The sequence below is a fragment of the Bombina bombina genome, chromosome 3, assembly GCF_027579735.1.
Source record: "Bombina bombina isolate aBomBom1 chromosome 3, aBomBom1.pri, whole genome shotgun sequence".
In the NCBI taxonomy this organism is placed as follows: domain Eukaryota; kingdom Metazoa; phylum Chordata; class Amphibia; order Anura; family Bombinatoridae; genus Bombina; species Bombina bombina.
The window spans coordinates 1,103,894,405-1,103,911,748 of record NC_069501.1 but is presented as its reverse complement, the minus strand read 5'-3'; the positions used below and the strand labels follow the sequence as shown (position 1 = coordinate 1,103,911,748).

The window sequence follows — 17,344 nt, the reverse complement described above, 5'->3', positions numbered from 1 at the left end:
TTAACGCCGGTTTATAAAGCTCTTAACTACTGTGCTCTAAAGTACACTAACACCCATAAACTACCTATGTACCCCTAAACCGAGGTCCCCCCACATCGCCGCAACTCGATTACATTTTTTTAACCCCTAATCTGTCGACCGCCACCTACGTTATCCTTATGTACCCCTAATCTGCTGCCCCTAACACCGCCGACCCCTATATTATATTTATTAACCCCTAACCTGCCCCCCTCAACGTCGCCGCCAGCTACTTACAATAATTAACCCCTAATCTGCCGACCGCAAAGCGCCGCCACCTACGTTATCCTTATGTACCCCTAATCTGCTGCCCCTAACACCGCCGACCCCTATATTATATTTATTAACCCCTAATCTGCCCCCCTCAACGTCGCCTCCACCTGCCTACACTTATTAACCCCTAATCTGCCGAGAGGACCTGAGCGCTACTATAATAAAGTTATTAACCCCTAATCCGCCTCACTAACCCTATCATAAATAGTATTAACCCCTAATCTGCCCTCCCTAACATCGCCGACACCTAACTTCAATTATTAACCCCTAATCTGACGACCGGAGCTCACCGCTATTCTAATAAATGTATTAACCCCTAAAGCTAAGTCTAACCCTAACACTAACACCCCCCTAAGTTAAATATAATTTAAATCTAACGAAATTAATTAACTCTTATTAAATAAATTATTCCTATTTAAAGCTAAATACTTACCTGTAAAATAAATCCTAATATAGCTACAATATAAATTATAATTACATTGTAGCTATTTTAGGATTAATATTTATTTTACAGGCAACTTGGTAATTATTTTAACCAGGTACAATAGCTATTAAATAGTTAAGAACTATTTAATAGTTACCTAGTTAAAATAATAACAAAATTACCTGTAAAATAAGTCCTAACCTAAGTTATAATTAAATCTAACACTACCCTATCAATAAATTAATTAAATAAAATACCTACAATTACCTACAATTAACCTAACACTACACTATCAATAAATAAATTAAATACAATTGCTACAAATAACTACAATTACATAAACTAACTAAAGTACAAAAAATAAAAAAGAACTAAGTTACAAAAAATAAAAAAATATTTACAAACATAAGAAAAATATTACAACAATTTTAAACTAATTACACCTACTCTAAGCCCCCTAATAAAATAACAAAGACCCCCAAAATAAAAAAATGCCCTACCCTATTCTAAATTAATAGAGTTAAAAGCTCTTTTACCTTACCAGCCCTGAACAGGGCCCTTTGCGGGGCATGCCCCAAGAAAATCAGCTCTTTTGCCTGTAAAAAAAAACATACAATACACCCCCCAACATTACAACCCACCACCCACATACCCCTAATCTAACCCAAACCCCCCTTAAATAAACCTAATACTAAGCCCCTGAAGATCTTCCTACCTTGTCTTCACCATCCAGGTATCACCGATCCGTCCTGGCATCCGGTGCTGAAGAGGTCCAGAAGAGGCTCCAAAGTCTTCCTCCTATCCGGCAAGAAGAGGACATCCGGACCGGCAAACATCTTCTCCAAGCGGCATCTTCGATCTTCTTCCATCCGGTGCGGAGCGGGTCCATCTTGAAGCAGCCGACGCGGATCCATCCTCTTCTTCCGGCGTCTCCCGACGAATAACGGTTCCTTTAAGGGACGTCATCCAAGATGGCGTCCCTCGAATTCCGATTGGCTGATAGGATTCTATCAGCCAATCGGAATTAAGGTAGGAAAATTCTGATTGGCTGATGGAATCAGCCAATCAGAATCAAGTTCAATCCTATTGGCTGATCCAATCAGCCAATCAGATTGAGCTCGCATTCTATTGGCTGTTCCGATCAGCCAATAGAATGCGAGCTCAATCTGATTGGCTGATTGGATCAGCCAATTCGGATTGAACTTGATTCTGATTGGCTGATTCCATCAGCCAATCAGAATTTTCCTACCTTAATTCCGATTGGCTGATAGAATCCTATCAGCCAATCGGAATTCGAGGGACGCCATCTTGGATGACGTCCCTTAAAGGAACCGTCATTCGTCGGGAGACGCCGGAAGAAGAGGATGGATCCGCGTCGGCTGCTTCAAGATGGACCCGCTCCGCACCGGATGGAAGAAGATCGAAGATGCCGCTTGGAGAAGATGTTTGCCGGTCCGGATGTCCTCTTCTTGCCGGATAGGAGGAAGACTTTGGAGCCTCTTCTGGACCTCTTCAGCACCGGATGCCAGGACGGATCGGTGATACCTGGATGGTGAAGACAAGGTAGGAAGATCTTCAGGGGCTTAGTATTAGGTTTATTTAAGGGGGGTTTGGGTTAGATTAGGGGTATGTGGGTGGTGGGTTGTAATGTTGGGGGGGGGTATTGTATGTTTTTTTTTACAGGCAAAAGAGCTGATTTTCTTGGGGCATGCCCCGCAAAGGGCCCTGTTCAGGGCTGGTAAGGTAAAAGAGCTTTTAACTCTATTAATTTAGAATAGGGTAGGGCATTTTTTTATTTTGGGGGTCTTTGTTATTTTATTAGGGGGCTTAGAGTAGGTGTAATTAGTTTAAAATTGTTGTAATATTTTTCTTATGTTTGTAAATATTTTTTTATTTTTTGTAACTTAGTTCTTTTTTATTTTTTGTACTTTAGTTAGTTTATGTAATTGTAGTTATTTGTAGCAATTGTATTTAATTTATTTATTGATAGTGTAGTGTTAGGTTAATTGTAGGTAATTGTAGGTATTTTATTTAATTAATTTATTGATAGGGTAGTGTTAGGTTTAATTATAACTTAGGTTAGGACTTATTTTACAGGTAATTTTGTTATTATTTTAACTAGGTAACTATTAAATAGTTCTTAACTATTTAATAGCTATTGTACCTGGTTAAAATAATTACCAAGTTGCCTGTAAAATAAATATTAATCCTAAAATAGCTACAATGTAATTATAATTTATATTGTAGCTATATTAGGATTTTTTTTTACAGGTAAGTATTTAGCTTTAAATAGGAATAATTTATTTAATAAGAGTTAATTAATTTCGTTAGATTTAAATTATATTTAACTTAGGGGGGTGTTAGTGTTAGGGTTAGACTTAGCTTTAGGGGTTAATACATTTATTAGAATAGCGGTGAGCTCCGGTCGTCAGATTAGGGGTTAATAATTGAAGTTAGGTGTCGGCGATGTTAGGGAGGGCAGATTAGGGGTTAATACTATTTATGATAGGGTTAGTGAGGCGGATTAGGGGTTAATAACTTTATTATAGTAGCGCTCAGGTCCGCTCGGCAGATTAGGGGTTAATTATTGTAAGTAGCTGGCGGCGACGTTGTGGGGGGCAGGTTAGGGGTTAATAAATATAATATAGGGGTTGGCGGTGTTAGGGGCAGCAGATTAGGGGTACATAGGGATAATGTAGGTTGCGGCGGTTTACGGAGCGGCAGATTAGGGGTTAATAATAATATGCAGTGGTCAGCGATAGCGGGGGCGGCAGATTAGGGGTTAATAAGTGTAAGGGTAGGGGTGTTTAGACTCGGGGTACATGTTAGAGTGTTAGGTGCAGACGTAGGAAGTGTTTCCCCATAGGAAACAATGGGGCTGCGTTAGGAGCTGAACGCTGCTTTTTTGCAGGTGTTAGTTTTTTTTTCAGCTCAAACAGCCCCATTGTTTCCTATGGGAGAATCGTGCACGAGCACGTTTTTGAGGCTGGCCGCGTCCGTAAGCAACTCTGGTATCGAGAGTTGCATTTGCGGTAAAAATGCTCTACGCTCATTTTTTGGAGCCTAACGCAGCATTTTTTTGAACTCTCGATACCAGAGTTAATTTTATGGTGCGGCCAGAAAAAAGCCCGCGTAGCGTTAACAGCCCATCTACCGCCAAACTCCAAATCTAGGCCTAGGGTTGCACCGATACCATTTTTTTAAGACCGAGTACAAGTACCGATACTTTTTTTCAAATACTCACCGATACCAATTACTGATACTTTTTTAATGTCATGACAGTTTACCAAGCACAATACAGACTAATGATTTAAGATCGCTTCTTTATAATTATGAACTATATCTCAAAAGACATTTTGAAATAATAAAACAGTTTTATGTGCTTGTTGTCACAAAGTTCATAGAACATGTTTATAAATAAAAATATTACAATAACATATATTAATAATAACAACAATAAATAACAGCTGCAGCAGCTGGGACTGGAAAGCTACAATTTAAAGGGGCGATTACTGGATGCAATTGGGTTGTAGGGTGCCTATATAACTGATAAATCTGACACTTGTACATAATACAAAGTCGTATAATTTAATTCTGAAAATAATATTGGGGAATGAGTATCCCAGTTGTCCCCTTTGAGAAAAATGGGGCATTTGTATTCTACTGACTCAACAGAAAATAGGACTGGTCTTCATATTTTTCCAGGGCTGCTTTTTATTCCCAGTCCAGCCCTGGCTAAGGGTGTTCCTCAGAGTAGTCAATTTTGAGCATATTTGTGCAAGATGAGAGGCTTCCAGCTGTAAAGTAGCAGCTTTTAAAGCACTGCTCTGACGTAAAATAATACAAATAACAACAATTTGTATTGGCAGAACAGAAGTGAACAATTTTTAGTTAAGTCTCCACTCCAGCTTAAAATGAAATGGGAACATACAGTTTTAAAAACGCCACAAGATGGCATATGGGTAGGAATTGGAGGTATCGATTTAAGTATCGGTGCATTTACACGAGTACAAGTACTCATGCAAATACTTGGTATCGGAACCGATACTAGTATCGGTATCGGTGCAACCCTATAAAAAACATTATAAAATATTAAAATTGAATTAAATAAATATTTATCATATTTTAAGGTATTTGAGTGGAAAGGGATTCAAAGTATATATATATATATATATATATATATATATATATATATATATATATATATACTTCTCCGCTACCTTTTAGGTGGCGGACTGAAATCATCCAATACGATTTGGGATGATTGACACGGTTGGCCGCCAGTGAGTAGGGGGCGGCATTGTACAAGCATTTCACCAGAAATGCATGTGCACTGTTAAATGCCAACAGTGTATGCTGTCGGCATTTAGCAAGGTCGAGCGGACATGGTTCGCTAGAGAGAATCATGTTCACTCGACCTATGGCAAATCTACACCATGGAGTGCACTGCAATGCTGTAAACAGACCAAACTGTGCATAACAAAATGGTGCCAGTCACTTTTCTCGCAATCTTGCGATGAGTACAGTACTGTTTAAAAATCCTTGGAGGTTGAACTTCAGCTCCATATACGCGCTGTATTAGTGAAGTATACCTGTATATAATTTTTTGGGGTTGTTTTGGGGCCAATCTATATCCACTCACAGGATACGCAGTGTGGAGCCACACATACAGTATGTCTTACAGTAAATTTGTTCTACATCTTAAAATTTGTCTGTTAAAATATTTGCCTATTGCAACCAAGCAGACTACACATCAGCCACATTAAAGCCTCTATAGCCTACCGTACACTAATGTAAAGTGAAATTACCAGAGCCCAGAAGGAACAAAAAGGAGGCATGTTTGTTAGACAACATGTAGAAATCATAATTAAAATGAAAAACAATTAAGATATTGAAACCAATACACTTAAAAATCAACATCCACATCTTTATTATTTTAGGTAACTGGTCACATCATTTTGTTTTTCTATGCTATATGCAATCTTTACTAATCTTAGCTACCGTTATAATACCTATTATATAGCAACAGAACGAAATGATAATATTCCGCCAGAACAATGCAACAATATGAGTGAATTACTAACGTAAACAAATATAGCGTCATATCCAATAAGAGAAATACTTTTAATTTATATGTATTTTAAAATCAACTTACCAGGTGTCGCTTTGATAATTTGTTGAGAATATACCTAGAAGAAAAAGAATTTGTAATGTAATTGAATATTTTCTATGCATGGCATTAATTTTATAACAATGTAACCACATGATGACCAAATACTGCCCCTGATACCATGTGACCAGAAACAGAAGCAAAGTTGGCTGAGGGATTTTAAAGAAGGTGTAAAAAGAGAAGGAAAATAGGTGTTTACATGAGCTAAAAAAAGAATAGAAAGTGGACAAGGAATAGGATATAAGGATATTTAAATTACAAAGCGGGAATGGTTAAATTGAAATAAAACCCACCAGCCTCCATCAAGGGGTGATCCTGTATCATAAAGGGATATAGAAGAAAAATAAATAAACATTATATTATTCAGATATCATCTACAATAAAAAATATTATTATCTAAATTATTACTGTTATTAACTGTATGCCATATTTTATTAAAAGCTTTGTTGAAACAGTTCATATTCATCACAGCATACCTAAGTAGGATCGGAAGTGGGCATGTGTCTTGGCAGCACTGTGTGTATCAATTTTATACAAGCAACCTGCAGAGGGAGCATTAGAGTGCAGTAGAATCAGCCACTCTTTGGTAAAACTCTATAGTTCACTAATCTTTATAACTAGAACTGTTTAAAAAAGGAGAATGTTTGAACAAAAACAGTGAGAGACTCAATCTTTGGATAGGCAACATCTAAGCAGTGTGTGCAATTAGTAGTAAAGACACTACCTGCTGCAGCTAAAGCTCCCTCTATAGGTTGCTTGTATAACTGCTATGAACACTGCTGCTGCCAGATAGTGCATAAGACATGAGTACCCTCATAAGTCTACCTCAGTATGCTCACAAGGAAATGAGCTAAGTTTTAATAACCAATAGCAATATAAAGAGGTAAAACTAATAACAGAAGTTATATGTTTAAATGCTATGCTATATGTGTATCATGAAAGGCTAATTTCATTAGGTATGCTAACAAAGGATGCCACAGGCTATAAATGAAAGATGGAGGATAATGCAGGTGAGGGACAATATAAAACAATTATTATTTGATGTATATAGCAGAGTTTAGTATTTCCATCTCTGCAGGCCATTTTTCAGACACTACTTCTTAAAAGCACATTTTAATCTGCTTAAATAGTTATTCTAGTATACTCAGAAGGGAAATGACATTGTAAAGTGTAGTTAGCTTTCACATTAGACTGATCTGAGAAATAAAAACATGTGTGAGAGGAAAGACCAATAATGAGATGCAGAAGCCGTGCTCGTCACAGTAAAGTACATAGAAGCTGTAATATAGTACAATGATATAATCATATTATACAAGTTTCTTGGTTTACAATTTGCTTTTCCTTTTAAAAGAGTCATTTGGTGGAATTTGTACACATTGTGCTATTTCAGAATGGGACATTAAAGTAGTTTTTATTTAGCTTCCTCTAAAATATGGTGTTTTATAATTCCTGTTGTAAAAAATATGTATTGATTGTTTTTGTGCTTTGAAGAAATGTCACTTTACCCAATAGAACTATGGGAAGTTTTCTTATGAGCAAATGAGCTGTCTTCCCCTTGGGGATGAAATGTTCGCAATACTGCACTTCAAGTTATTAAAGGGACACTGAACCCAAATTTTTTATTTCATGATTCAGATAGAGCATGCGATTTTAAGCAACTTTCTAATTTACTTCTATTATCAATTTTTATTCATTCTCTTGGTATCTTTATTTGAAAAAGAAGTCATCTAAGCTATTTTTTTGGTTCAGAATTCTCTGGACAGCACTTGTTTATTGGTGGGTGAATGTATCCACCAATCAGCAAGAACAACCCAGGTTGTTCACCAAAAATGGGCTGGCATCTAAACTTAGATTCTTGCATTTCAAATAAAGATACCAAGAGAATGAAGATAATTTGATAATAGGAGTAAATTAGAAAGTTGCTTAAAATTGCATGCTCTTTCTGAATCACGAAACAAAAAAATTGGGTTCAGTGTCCCTTTAATTTAAGTAGCTTTAACCTCACCTTTAACATATTTATATAGTGATCTTTCATATGCATATGATAAATGTTTTAGCTTAATGACCCTTTAAGAAATTAAATACATTTTGTAAGTTTTGCCCTTGCACAGAACATATTCACTGAATTTGAAAACATTTTGTCAGAATAAAAACCTGTAAAGACTAAAGGATAGATTACAATCAAGAAAATACTCATAGAAACACGGTTGCTACAAAGTGACAATTAATAGCAATTAAAGCGTCAGTATATGCTAATTTTAATATAACTGCATGCAATAGATAAAGAAGAATATGCTCAGATACTGATCTAAAAATCCAGTATAAAACCTACTTAGAAGCTCCCAGTTTAGCACTGTGTGTTGATGAGGTTAGGCTTGGACACCCAGTGAAAGGGGCTAAGAAAGTAGAAAGACACTCCCCTCCCTGCATATGAAAAGACAGATAACACAACAGGAGCAGCAGGAATCTGTAGGCATCAGTATACATCTGACATTTGGGGCTTGGATAGGAGTCTAAAAATCAGTACAATGTTATAAAAAACTATACAGTGTTACAAAAACACTCCCAGAAGGGCTATCTAAATATATCATCTACAAAACATTTATGAAAGAAAAATCTAGTGTACAATGTCCCTTTAACCTCAAATAAAAATCCAGACACCCACAAAACAGTGATGGCTATATGGCAGGTTTCATTTTGATAGCTGTTATTTTTAAGGAGAGCTTTTACATTGCATCTCAATGCTGTCACTATTAATCCCTAGCTGACATTTTGGTGTTGCTATTAGAGATTTATGTGCACAGGAGATAAACTATTTTCAATCAAAAGATTAGTTTCAGATTTTCCCCAATGTTCTCTTTGGCCAAATATGGCCATTTATTTTAGCCAAATATTGAATTTGGATTTATTACCATTATTTCCAATGGGAACATCAAACATATACAACTAATTGTAACCAAAATCTTACATTATATAATTTGAACAATTAAAAGAACCTATCTTTCAATGCTAACAAAACATACAACTCGCTTATTGAATTTGAGTTAATAAATAGCTCAGAGGCACATAAGTCACATAAGTGCATGTTCCAAGACCCAAAGTAGTAATTGAAAATGTCAGAGCTTCCCCTAGTCTCCCACCTTCCTATGGTAGGTAAAAAGCTTGATCAGACAAGCATGTATGACCAAAAACAAACATTTAGTGCCTGACTAGTTTTCCCTAACACCAATCATTAGTAATACTATGGCAGGATTCTACAGGGGAGAATGGACACATGAATGGTCAGACCACATCATTACAAACAAAGGAGCTGATAAGCAAAACAATATTGCTCATTTTTTTGTGCCAAACAACATAAATGAGTGAATACATTTAGTCATGCAATCATTTGTCCAATAATTTTGTCCCATAATGTATTTGGCTGTTTGTGTATCGGACGATTCGCTGAATCGGCATAAACTTGGACACATTTGTAGTTATTCGAAGCCGAATGCATATCTTGAGTTGTTATCCTTTTTTTTTTTATAAAATCTGAAACTATACATAAACTGGATTTAACAGTTTAAATGGATAGTACTGTAAAATTGGTTTCCCCTTAATGTTTTTACAATAATTAGAAATATCAGCTGCAGAGTTTAAAATGTATGGGAATTTGCTCATATGTATATTTTTGTATATGAAATAGGCATATCTGCTAATTGAAACTACAACCCAATGAAATAGATTGAGCTTGCAGGGAGAGCAGATCTTATTAGGTTATATCTATATTTACACAAAATCCTCCTTATCTCTTTATTCACAGTGATATCAATGATCAAAAGCTCCCTGGTCCGGCGATATTATCTAAGAAGTATCGTCAGCACTACAAGGTCCCTTAAAGAATTTTAAAAATGCAAAGTTTTGCTTGAGAGCTGTTTATCTCACCATACAGAGCCAAAGTTTGTGTGTAAGTTTTTGATCATCAGGCCCTAGGAGAGAACAATGCAAAATGAACATTTTAGTACCTCTCTGTCAAATCCTCCCACTAGGAGTGTGATTACTTATAATTCTTGTTTACATATCTTTCTATAACTATTACTTCAAGGGAAAATTTATTTCAAAATGTTTAATTTATAAAAAGATAATGCCTTAACAACCCATTCCCCAGATTTGCACAATCAACATTATTATATTAATATACTTTATAATCTTTAAACCTTTAAATTCCTGCCTGTCTCTAAGTCACTACAGACCGCCTCTTTTCTCATTGCATTTTTATAGCGGTTTCACAGTTAGACACTGCCAGTTCATGTGTGCCATATAGATAACATTGTGCTCAATCCCGTGGAGTTATTCAGGAGTAAGTACTAATTTTCTAAATACTAGTCTGTAAATAGCACTGAGATAAAGGTCAGTTTGCAGAGGCTCAGATACAAGATAATCACAAAGGTAAAAAGTATATTAATATAACCGTGTTGGTTATGCAAAACTGGGGAATAGGTAATAAAGGGATTATCTATCTTTTTAAACAATAAAAATTGTGGAGTAGACTGTCCCTTTAAAATTAACACTCAAAGTTTTCAGTATAGGTGTGGATACAATAGGCAAAATCAGCTGTTTCAAATTTCAAAATCAAGGTAAAAGATATCTGTAAACAATTTAATACAGGTCAAATTGTTCATTGGGTGCACACTAAAGGAGAGAACAAAATCACAGCACACTGTCCCTTTAACAAAAGCCAATAATTATAAAGCAGTTGCAACTTTTTAAAAATGTTAAAACATCCGTCATGTTAAAAGAACATGAAAGTCCAAATTACATTTTTAGGAATTCAGCTAGAGAATGCAATTAAAACAACCATTTCTAATTTACTTCTATTATCAAATTTACTATTATCAAATTACACATTTTCTGAGGCACCAGCTACTCTTAAAGGGACAGTCAACACAAAAATTGTTATTGTTTAGTGAGCATTTTAGCCAATCAGTGCTCAATCCTCGGTAAATTCACGTGCATGAGTTCAATGCTATCTATATGAAACACATGAACTAACGCCATCTAGTGGTGAAAAACTGTCAAAATGCATTTAGATTAAAGGCAGTCTTCAAGGTCTTAGAAATTATCATATAAACCTCCTAGGTTTAGCTTTCAACTAAGAATACCAAGAGAACAAAGCAAAATTGGTGATAAAAGTGAATTGGAAAGTTGTTAGAAATTACATGCCCTATTTGAATCATGAAGGTTTTTTTGGACTTGACTGTCCCTTTAAATGCAAGTCAATAGATAATAAATAAAAAGTCATGTGATCAGGGGGCTGTCAGAAGAGGCTTAGATACAAGGTAATCACAGAGGTAAGACGTTTATTACTATACCCATGTTTTCTGTGCAAAACTGAGGAATAGGAAATAAAGGGATTATCTATCTTTTTAAACAATGCAAACATTTGAGTTGAAACTGTGAACAGTATATATGTACATGAAAAACAGAAAGAGAAGCAGTCTGCAGGAACGAACCGCAGCATCAATAGCTTGTTCTATGGTCCGGTTGCCAGCTGGGAGTAGCTTCTTTCTGCCCAATTGTGCTTTTCACAGAGGAAAACTTTCCTGTAGTATATCAGTCTGATCCCACCGACATGGTCAGTCCAGCCCCGAAATACCAGGCAATTCTCCTCTGAACAAGGAACATGACAACCCCAGGCGATCGTTTCAGCCTCCTTTGGGCCTCATCAGTGAGGTGCAGCCATAACCCTCTAAGCACGGGGCTGGACTGGCCATGTCAGCAGGATCAGACTAATATACTACAGGAAAGTCTCCCTAAGGGTAATGGGAGAAACCAGACGTGAACTCCTTGCCCAATGTGCTTAGAGGAATATGGCTGCACCTGACTGACGAGGCCCAAAGGAGGCCGAAACGAACGCCTGGGGTTGTCATGTTCCTTGTCGCCGCCACCTATCTACACTTATTAACCCCTAATTTGCCGCCCCCAACATCGCCACCACTTTAATAAACATATTAACCCCTAAACCGCCGCACTCCCGCCTCACAAACATTAGTTAAATATTATTAACCCCTAATCTGCCATCCCTAACATTGATGCCACCTACCTACATTTATTAACCCCTAATCTGCCGCCCCTAATGTCGCCGCCACTATACTAAATGTATTAACCCCTAAACCTAAGTCTAACCCTAACACCTCCTAACTTAAATATAATTTAAATAAATCTAAAGAAAATTACTATCATTAACTACATTATTCCTATTTAAAACTAAATACTTACCTATAAAATAAACACTAAGCTAGCTACAATATAATTAATAGTTACATTGTAGCTAGCTTAGGTTAGGTTTTATTTTACATGTAAGTTTGTATTTATTTTAACTAGGTAGAATAGTTACTAAATAGTTATTAACTATTTAATAACTACCTAGCTAAAATAAATACAAACTTACATGTAAAATAAAACCTAACCTAAGTTACACTAACACCTAACACTACACTATAATTAAATACATTAACTAAATTAACAACAATTAAATCAATTTAATTAAATTAGCTAAAGTACAAAAAAACAAACACTAAATTACAGAAAATAATAAACAAATTACAAGATATCTAAACTAATTACACCTAATCTAATAGCCCTATCAAAATAAAAAAAAGCCCTCCCAAAATAAAAAATAAACCGTAGCCTAAACTAAACTACCAATAGCCCTTTAAAGGGCCTTTTGCAGGGCATTGGCCCAAAGTAATCAGCTCTTTTACCTGTAAAAAAACACAACAACACCCCCAACAGTAAAACCCACCACCCACACAACCAACCCCCCAAATAAAATACTATCTAAAAAAACCTAAGCTCCCCATTGCCCTGAAAAGGGCATTTGGATGGGCATTGCCCTTAAAAGGGCAGTTAGCTCTTTTGCAAGCCCAAACCCTGACCTAGAAATAAAACTCACCCAATACACCCTTAAAAAAACTAACACTAACTCCCTGAAGATCGACTTACCGGGAGAAGTCTTCATCCAAGCCGGGCCTAAGTCCTCAACGAAGCCGGGAGAAGTCTTCATCCAAGCTGGGCGAAGTGGTCCTCCAGATGGGCAGAAGTCTTCATCCAGATGGCATCTTCTATCTTCATCCATCCAGCGCGGAGTGGGTCCATCTTCAAGACATCTGACGCGGAGCATCCTCTTCATCCGACGACTAAAGACGAATGAAGGTACCTTTATGTGACGTCATCGAAGATGGCGTCCCTTAGATTCCGATTTGCTGATAGAATTCTATCAGCCAATTGGAATTAAGGTAGAAAAATCAGCCAATAGAATGAGAGCTCAATCCTATTGGCTGATTGCATCAGCCAATAGGATGTTTTCTACCTTAATTCTGATTGGCTGATAGAATTCTATCAGCCAATCGGAATCTAAGGGACGCCATCTTGGATGACATCACTTAAAGGTACCTTCATTCATCTTTAGTCGTCGGATGAAGAGGATGCTCTGCGTCGGATGTCTTGAAGATGGACCCGCTCCGCGCCGGATGGATGAAGATAGAAGATGCCGTCTGGATGACGACTTCTGCCCGTCTGGAGGACCACTTCTCCCGGCTTCATTGAGGACTTCAGCCCGGCTTGGATGAAGACTTCTCCCGGTAAATCGATCTTCAGGGGGTTAGTGTTAGGTTTTTTTAAGGGTGTATTGGGTGTGTTTTATTTTTAGGTTAGGGTTTGGGCTTGCAAAAGAGCTAACTGCCCTTTTAAGGGCAATGCCCATCCAAATGCCCTTTTCAGGGCAATGGGGAGATTAGGTTTTTTTTAGATAGTATTTTATTTGGTGGGTTGGTTGTGTGGGTGGTGGGTTTTTACTGTTGGGGGGGTTGTTTGTATTTTTTTTTACAGGTAAAAGAGCTGATTACTTTGGGGCAATGCCCCACAAAAGGCCCTTTTAAGGGCTATTGGTAGTTTAGTTTAGGCTAGGTTTTTTTTTATTTTCTAGGGGCTTTTTTATTTTGATAGGGCTATTAGATTAGGTGTAATTAGTTTAAATATCTTGTAATTTGTTTATTATTTTTTGTAATTTAGTGTTTGTTTTTTTGTACTTTAGATAATTTAATTGATTTAATTGTTGTTAATTTAGTTAATGTATTTAATTATAGTGTAGTGTTAGGTATTAGTGTAGCTTAGGTTAGGTTTTATTTTACAGGTACTTTTGTATTTATTTTAGCTAGGTAGTTATTAAATAATTAATAACTATTTAATAACTATTCTACCTTGTTAAAATAAATACAAACTTGCCTGTAAAATAAAAATAAATCCTAAACTAGCTACAATGTAACTATTAGTTATATTGTAGCCAGCTTAGTATTTATTTTATAGGTAAGTATTTAGTTTTAAATAGGAATAATGTAGTTAATGATAGTAATTTTCTTTAGATTTATTTAAATTATATTTAAGTTAGGGGGTGTTAGGGTTAGACTTAGATTTAGGGGTTAATAACTTTAATATAGTGACGGCGACGTTGGGGGCGGCAGATTAAGGGTTAATAAATGTAGGAAGGTGGCGGCAACATTGGGGGCGGCAGATTAGTGGTTAATAAATATAATTTAGGTGTCAGCGATGTTGGGGGCAGCAGATTAGGAGTTCATAAATATAATGTAGGTGGCGGCGGTGTCCGGAGCGACAAATTAGGGGTTAAAAATTTTATTATAGTGTTTGCGATGCGGGAGGGCCTCGGTTTAGGGGTTAATAGGTAGTTTATCGGTGTTAGTGTACTTTTTAGCACTTTAGTTACGAGTTTTATGTTACGGCGTTGTACCATAAAACTCATAACTACTGAGGACTCTTGACAGGGTAGGGTGTACCACTCACTTTTTGGCCTCCCAGGACAGACTCGTAATACCGGCGCTATGGAAGTCCCATAGAAAAAGAGTTTACGAAGTTTACGTAAGTCATTTTGCAGTAAGTCCAAAAAAGTGTGCGGCCACCCTAAACCTTCAAGACTCGTAATAGCAGCGGGCGTAAAAAAGCAGCGTTAGGACCTCTTAACGCTGCTTTTTTACCCTAACGCACAACTCGTAATCTAGCCGTTTGTTTGGAATTGATTGATCGTAAAAATTTTTGTTGAATTTACATTTTGATATTTTTATTAAATAAAAGATGAAAAACTATCTGCTATAGTTAGAAACAGCAAAAACTGCAAGTGACAGGTTTCAATTGCCTGGGCTTTAGCAAATGACATTTCTGCTGATAACAACTGAGTGTGGGTGCTACACAACTGTCAATTGTGTGACTAAACATAGGTGCATGAATAGTGAAGATCTATGAAGAGTTTAGCAGCTGGTAGTTTGAACTGATTCTCAAATTAAAGGGTCCCATATTAGGATAACAATTATTAGACACTCAAATTTAAACACAGCAGTTTTCACTAATATTAGCTCTACCTTAAAGGGACAGTCTACTCCGGAATGTATATTGTTTAAAAAGATAGATAATCCCTTTATTACCCATTCACCAGTTTCACATTACCAACACTGTTATATTTAAACGTTTTACCTCTGTGATTACCCTGTGTCTAAGCCTCTGCAGACTGCCCCTTATTTCAGTTCTTTTGACAGACTTGCATTTTAACCAATCAGTGCTGGCTCCTAGGTAACTCCACTGGGGTAAACACAATTTTATCTATATGGCACACATGAACTAACACCCTCTAGCTGTGAAAAATGCTCAAAATGCATTCAGATAAGAGACGGCCTTCAAGGGTGTAGAAATTAGCATATGAGCCTACCTAGGCTTAGCATTTAACTAAGAATACAAAGAGAACAAAGCAAATTTGATGATAAAAGTAAATTAGAAAGTTGTTTAAAATTACATGTCCTATCTGAATCATGAAACTTTTGGCCCTTTACCGAAAGCAACAAATTGACTTGTTATTATTGCCCTTTAGATAATTTAAAAGTTCGAAGCTATAACTAGTGTGTGTGTGTGTATGTAAATATAATAATGTGTATATTGCAAAGCTGTTTCTTTACACATATCTAAACACCTTGAGATTTTTATATAAAGGGCTATATTACAAGTGGAGCGTGGATTAGCGTTTTCGCTAGAACGCTAACTGCCATAGACGTAAACCTTTTGCGCTCAGCGGGTTGTGCTGGTATTACAAGTTTAAAGTAAAAAGTTATCGCTCCTGCACTAACCCGACGAGTGCAAAAAGCAGAAGTACAATATTGTGCGCGATAACCTATTCCCCCATAAAAGTCAAAGGGAAAAGGTGGAAAAAAATCTAACTCCCTACTCGCACGCAAACCCGAATCGCCAGACCCTTACTCTAATAACCCCTTAACCATCACCCCCCCACATCGCAAAGTCCCAACTACACTATTAACCCCTAAACCACCACCCCCTACATCCCAAAGTCCCAACGTCACTATTAACCCCTAAACCCCCAGCCCCCCCAACGAAAAGTAATCCACTAACATCTAAACCCCCCTAAGCTAACAACCCCTAAGTTAACCCAAAAATAGACTAACCCTACATTTACAATAAAAAACTAACTACCTTTAAAAAAAAAAAAACTTACCTGAGAAATGAAAAAACAACTAGCTTTACCTTTTAAAAAAAAAAAAAAAACTACCATTGCTGTTAAAAAACCCTACCATTACAAAAATAAAACCCTCTACTAATACAATAAAAAAACAAAAAACTAACATTACAAAAAAATACAAAACCCCTAACATTACAAAAAAACCCTAACATTAAAAAATTAAAATAAACAAAAAATAACAAATTACCAAAAATAAAAAAAGAGTTAGGCATATTCTAAAAATCCCCCCAAAAAACACCCACCGCAAAACATGTGAACCAGCTCTTTTGGTGAAAAACAAAACCTACCAGACTCTAACATTAGCCCATCCCCCACCCCACCTAAAAAAAAAAAAACTAACTAAAAAAAAACCTACTCTAAAAAGTGTCCTGAAAAGGGAATTTGGCTGGGCATTGCCCTTAAAATGGCATTTAGCTCTTTTGCTGCCAAGAGGAAAAAAAAACTCTCATCTAAACAAAAAAACCTAACAAAAAAAAAAAATAACCTAACACTTAACCCTAAGATGGTGCTCACCAAAGATGAATCCAGGCGGCGGCCTTCATCCATCTTCACATCTTCATGCAGTCACCAGCCGCACACTGACTTTTGAATGCAATGTACCCCTTTTATATAGGAGTACCCTTGCATTCCTATTGGCTGATTTGAATTTGAAGCTTTTTCTATTGGCTGATTTGAATTTGAACTTGCGAATTAGCCAATAGGAATTTAAGGGTAACCCTATATAAAAGGGGTACCTAGCATTCAAAATTCAGTGTGCGGCTGGTGAATGCATGAAGAGGACCTCTCTGTTGAAGATGGATAAAGACCACCACCACCGCCGCCGGGATGAAGATAAGAAGATGGACCGCCGCCAGGATGAAGAAGGACCACTGCAGGAATTAATTGT

The 17,344-nt window shown here is 36.6% G+C and overlaps 1 protein-coding gene across 2 annotated transcripts in view; it reads right to left on the bottom strand.

Moving 5' to 3' along the window:
* STARD13 (StAR related lipid transfer domain containing 13) overlaps positions 1–17,344 on the bottom strand; it is a 654,709-nt gene that overhangs the window by 427,617 nt on the left and 209,748 nt on the right. For both annotated transcript variants that reach the window (XM_053708449.1, XM_053708450.1), the window contains one exon: positions 5,871–5,904. In XM_053708449.1, coding sequence (XP_053564424.1) covers positions 5,871–5,904 — 34 coding nt within the window. The remainder of the gene's footprint in view (positions 1–5,870; positions 5,905–17,344) is intronic.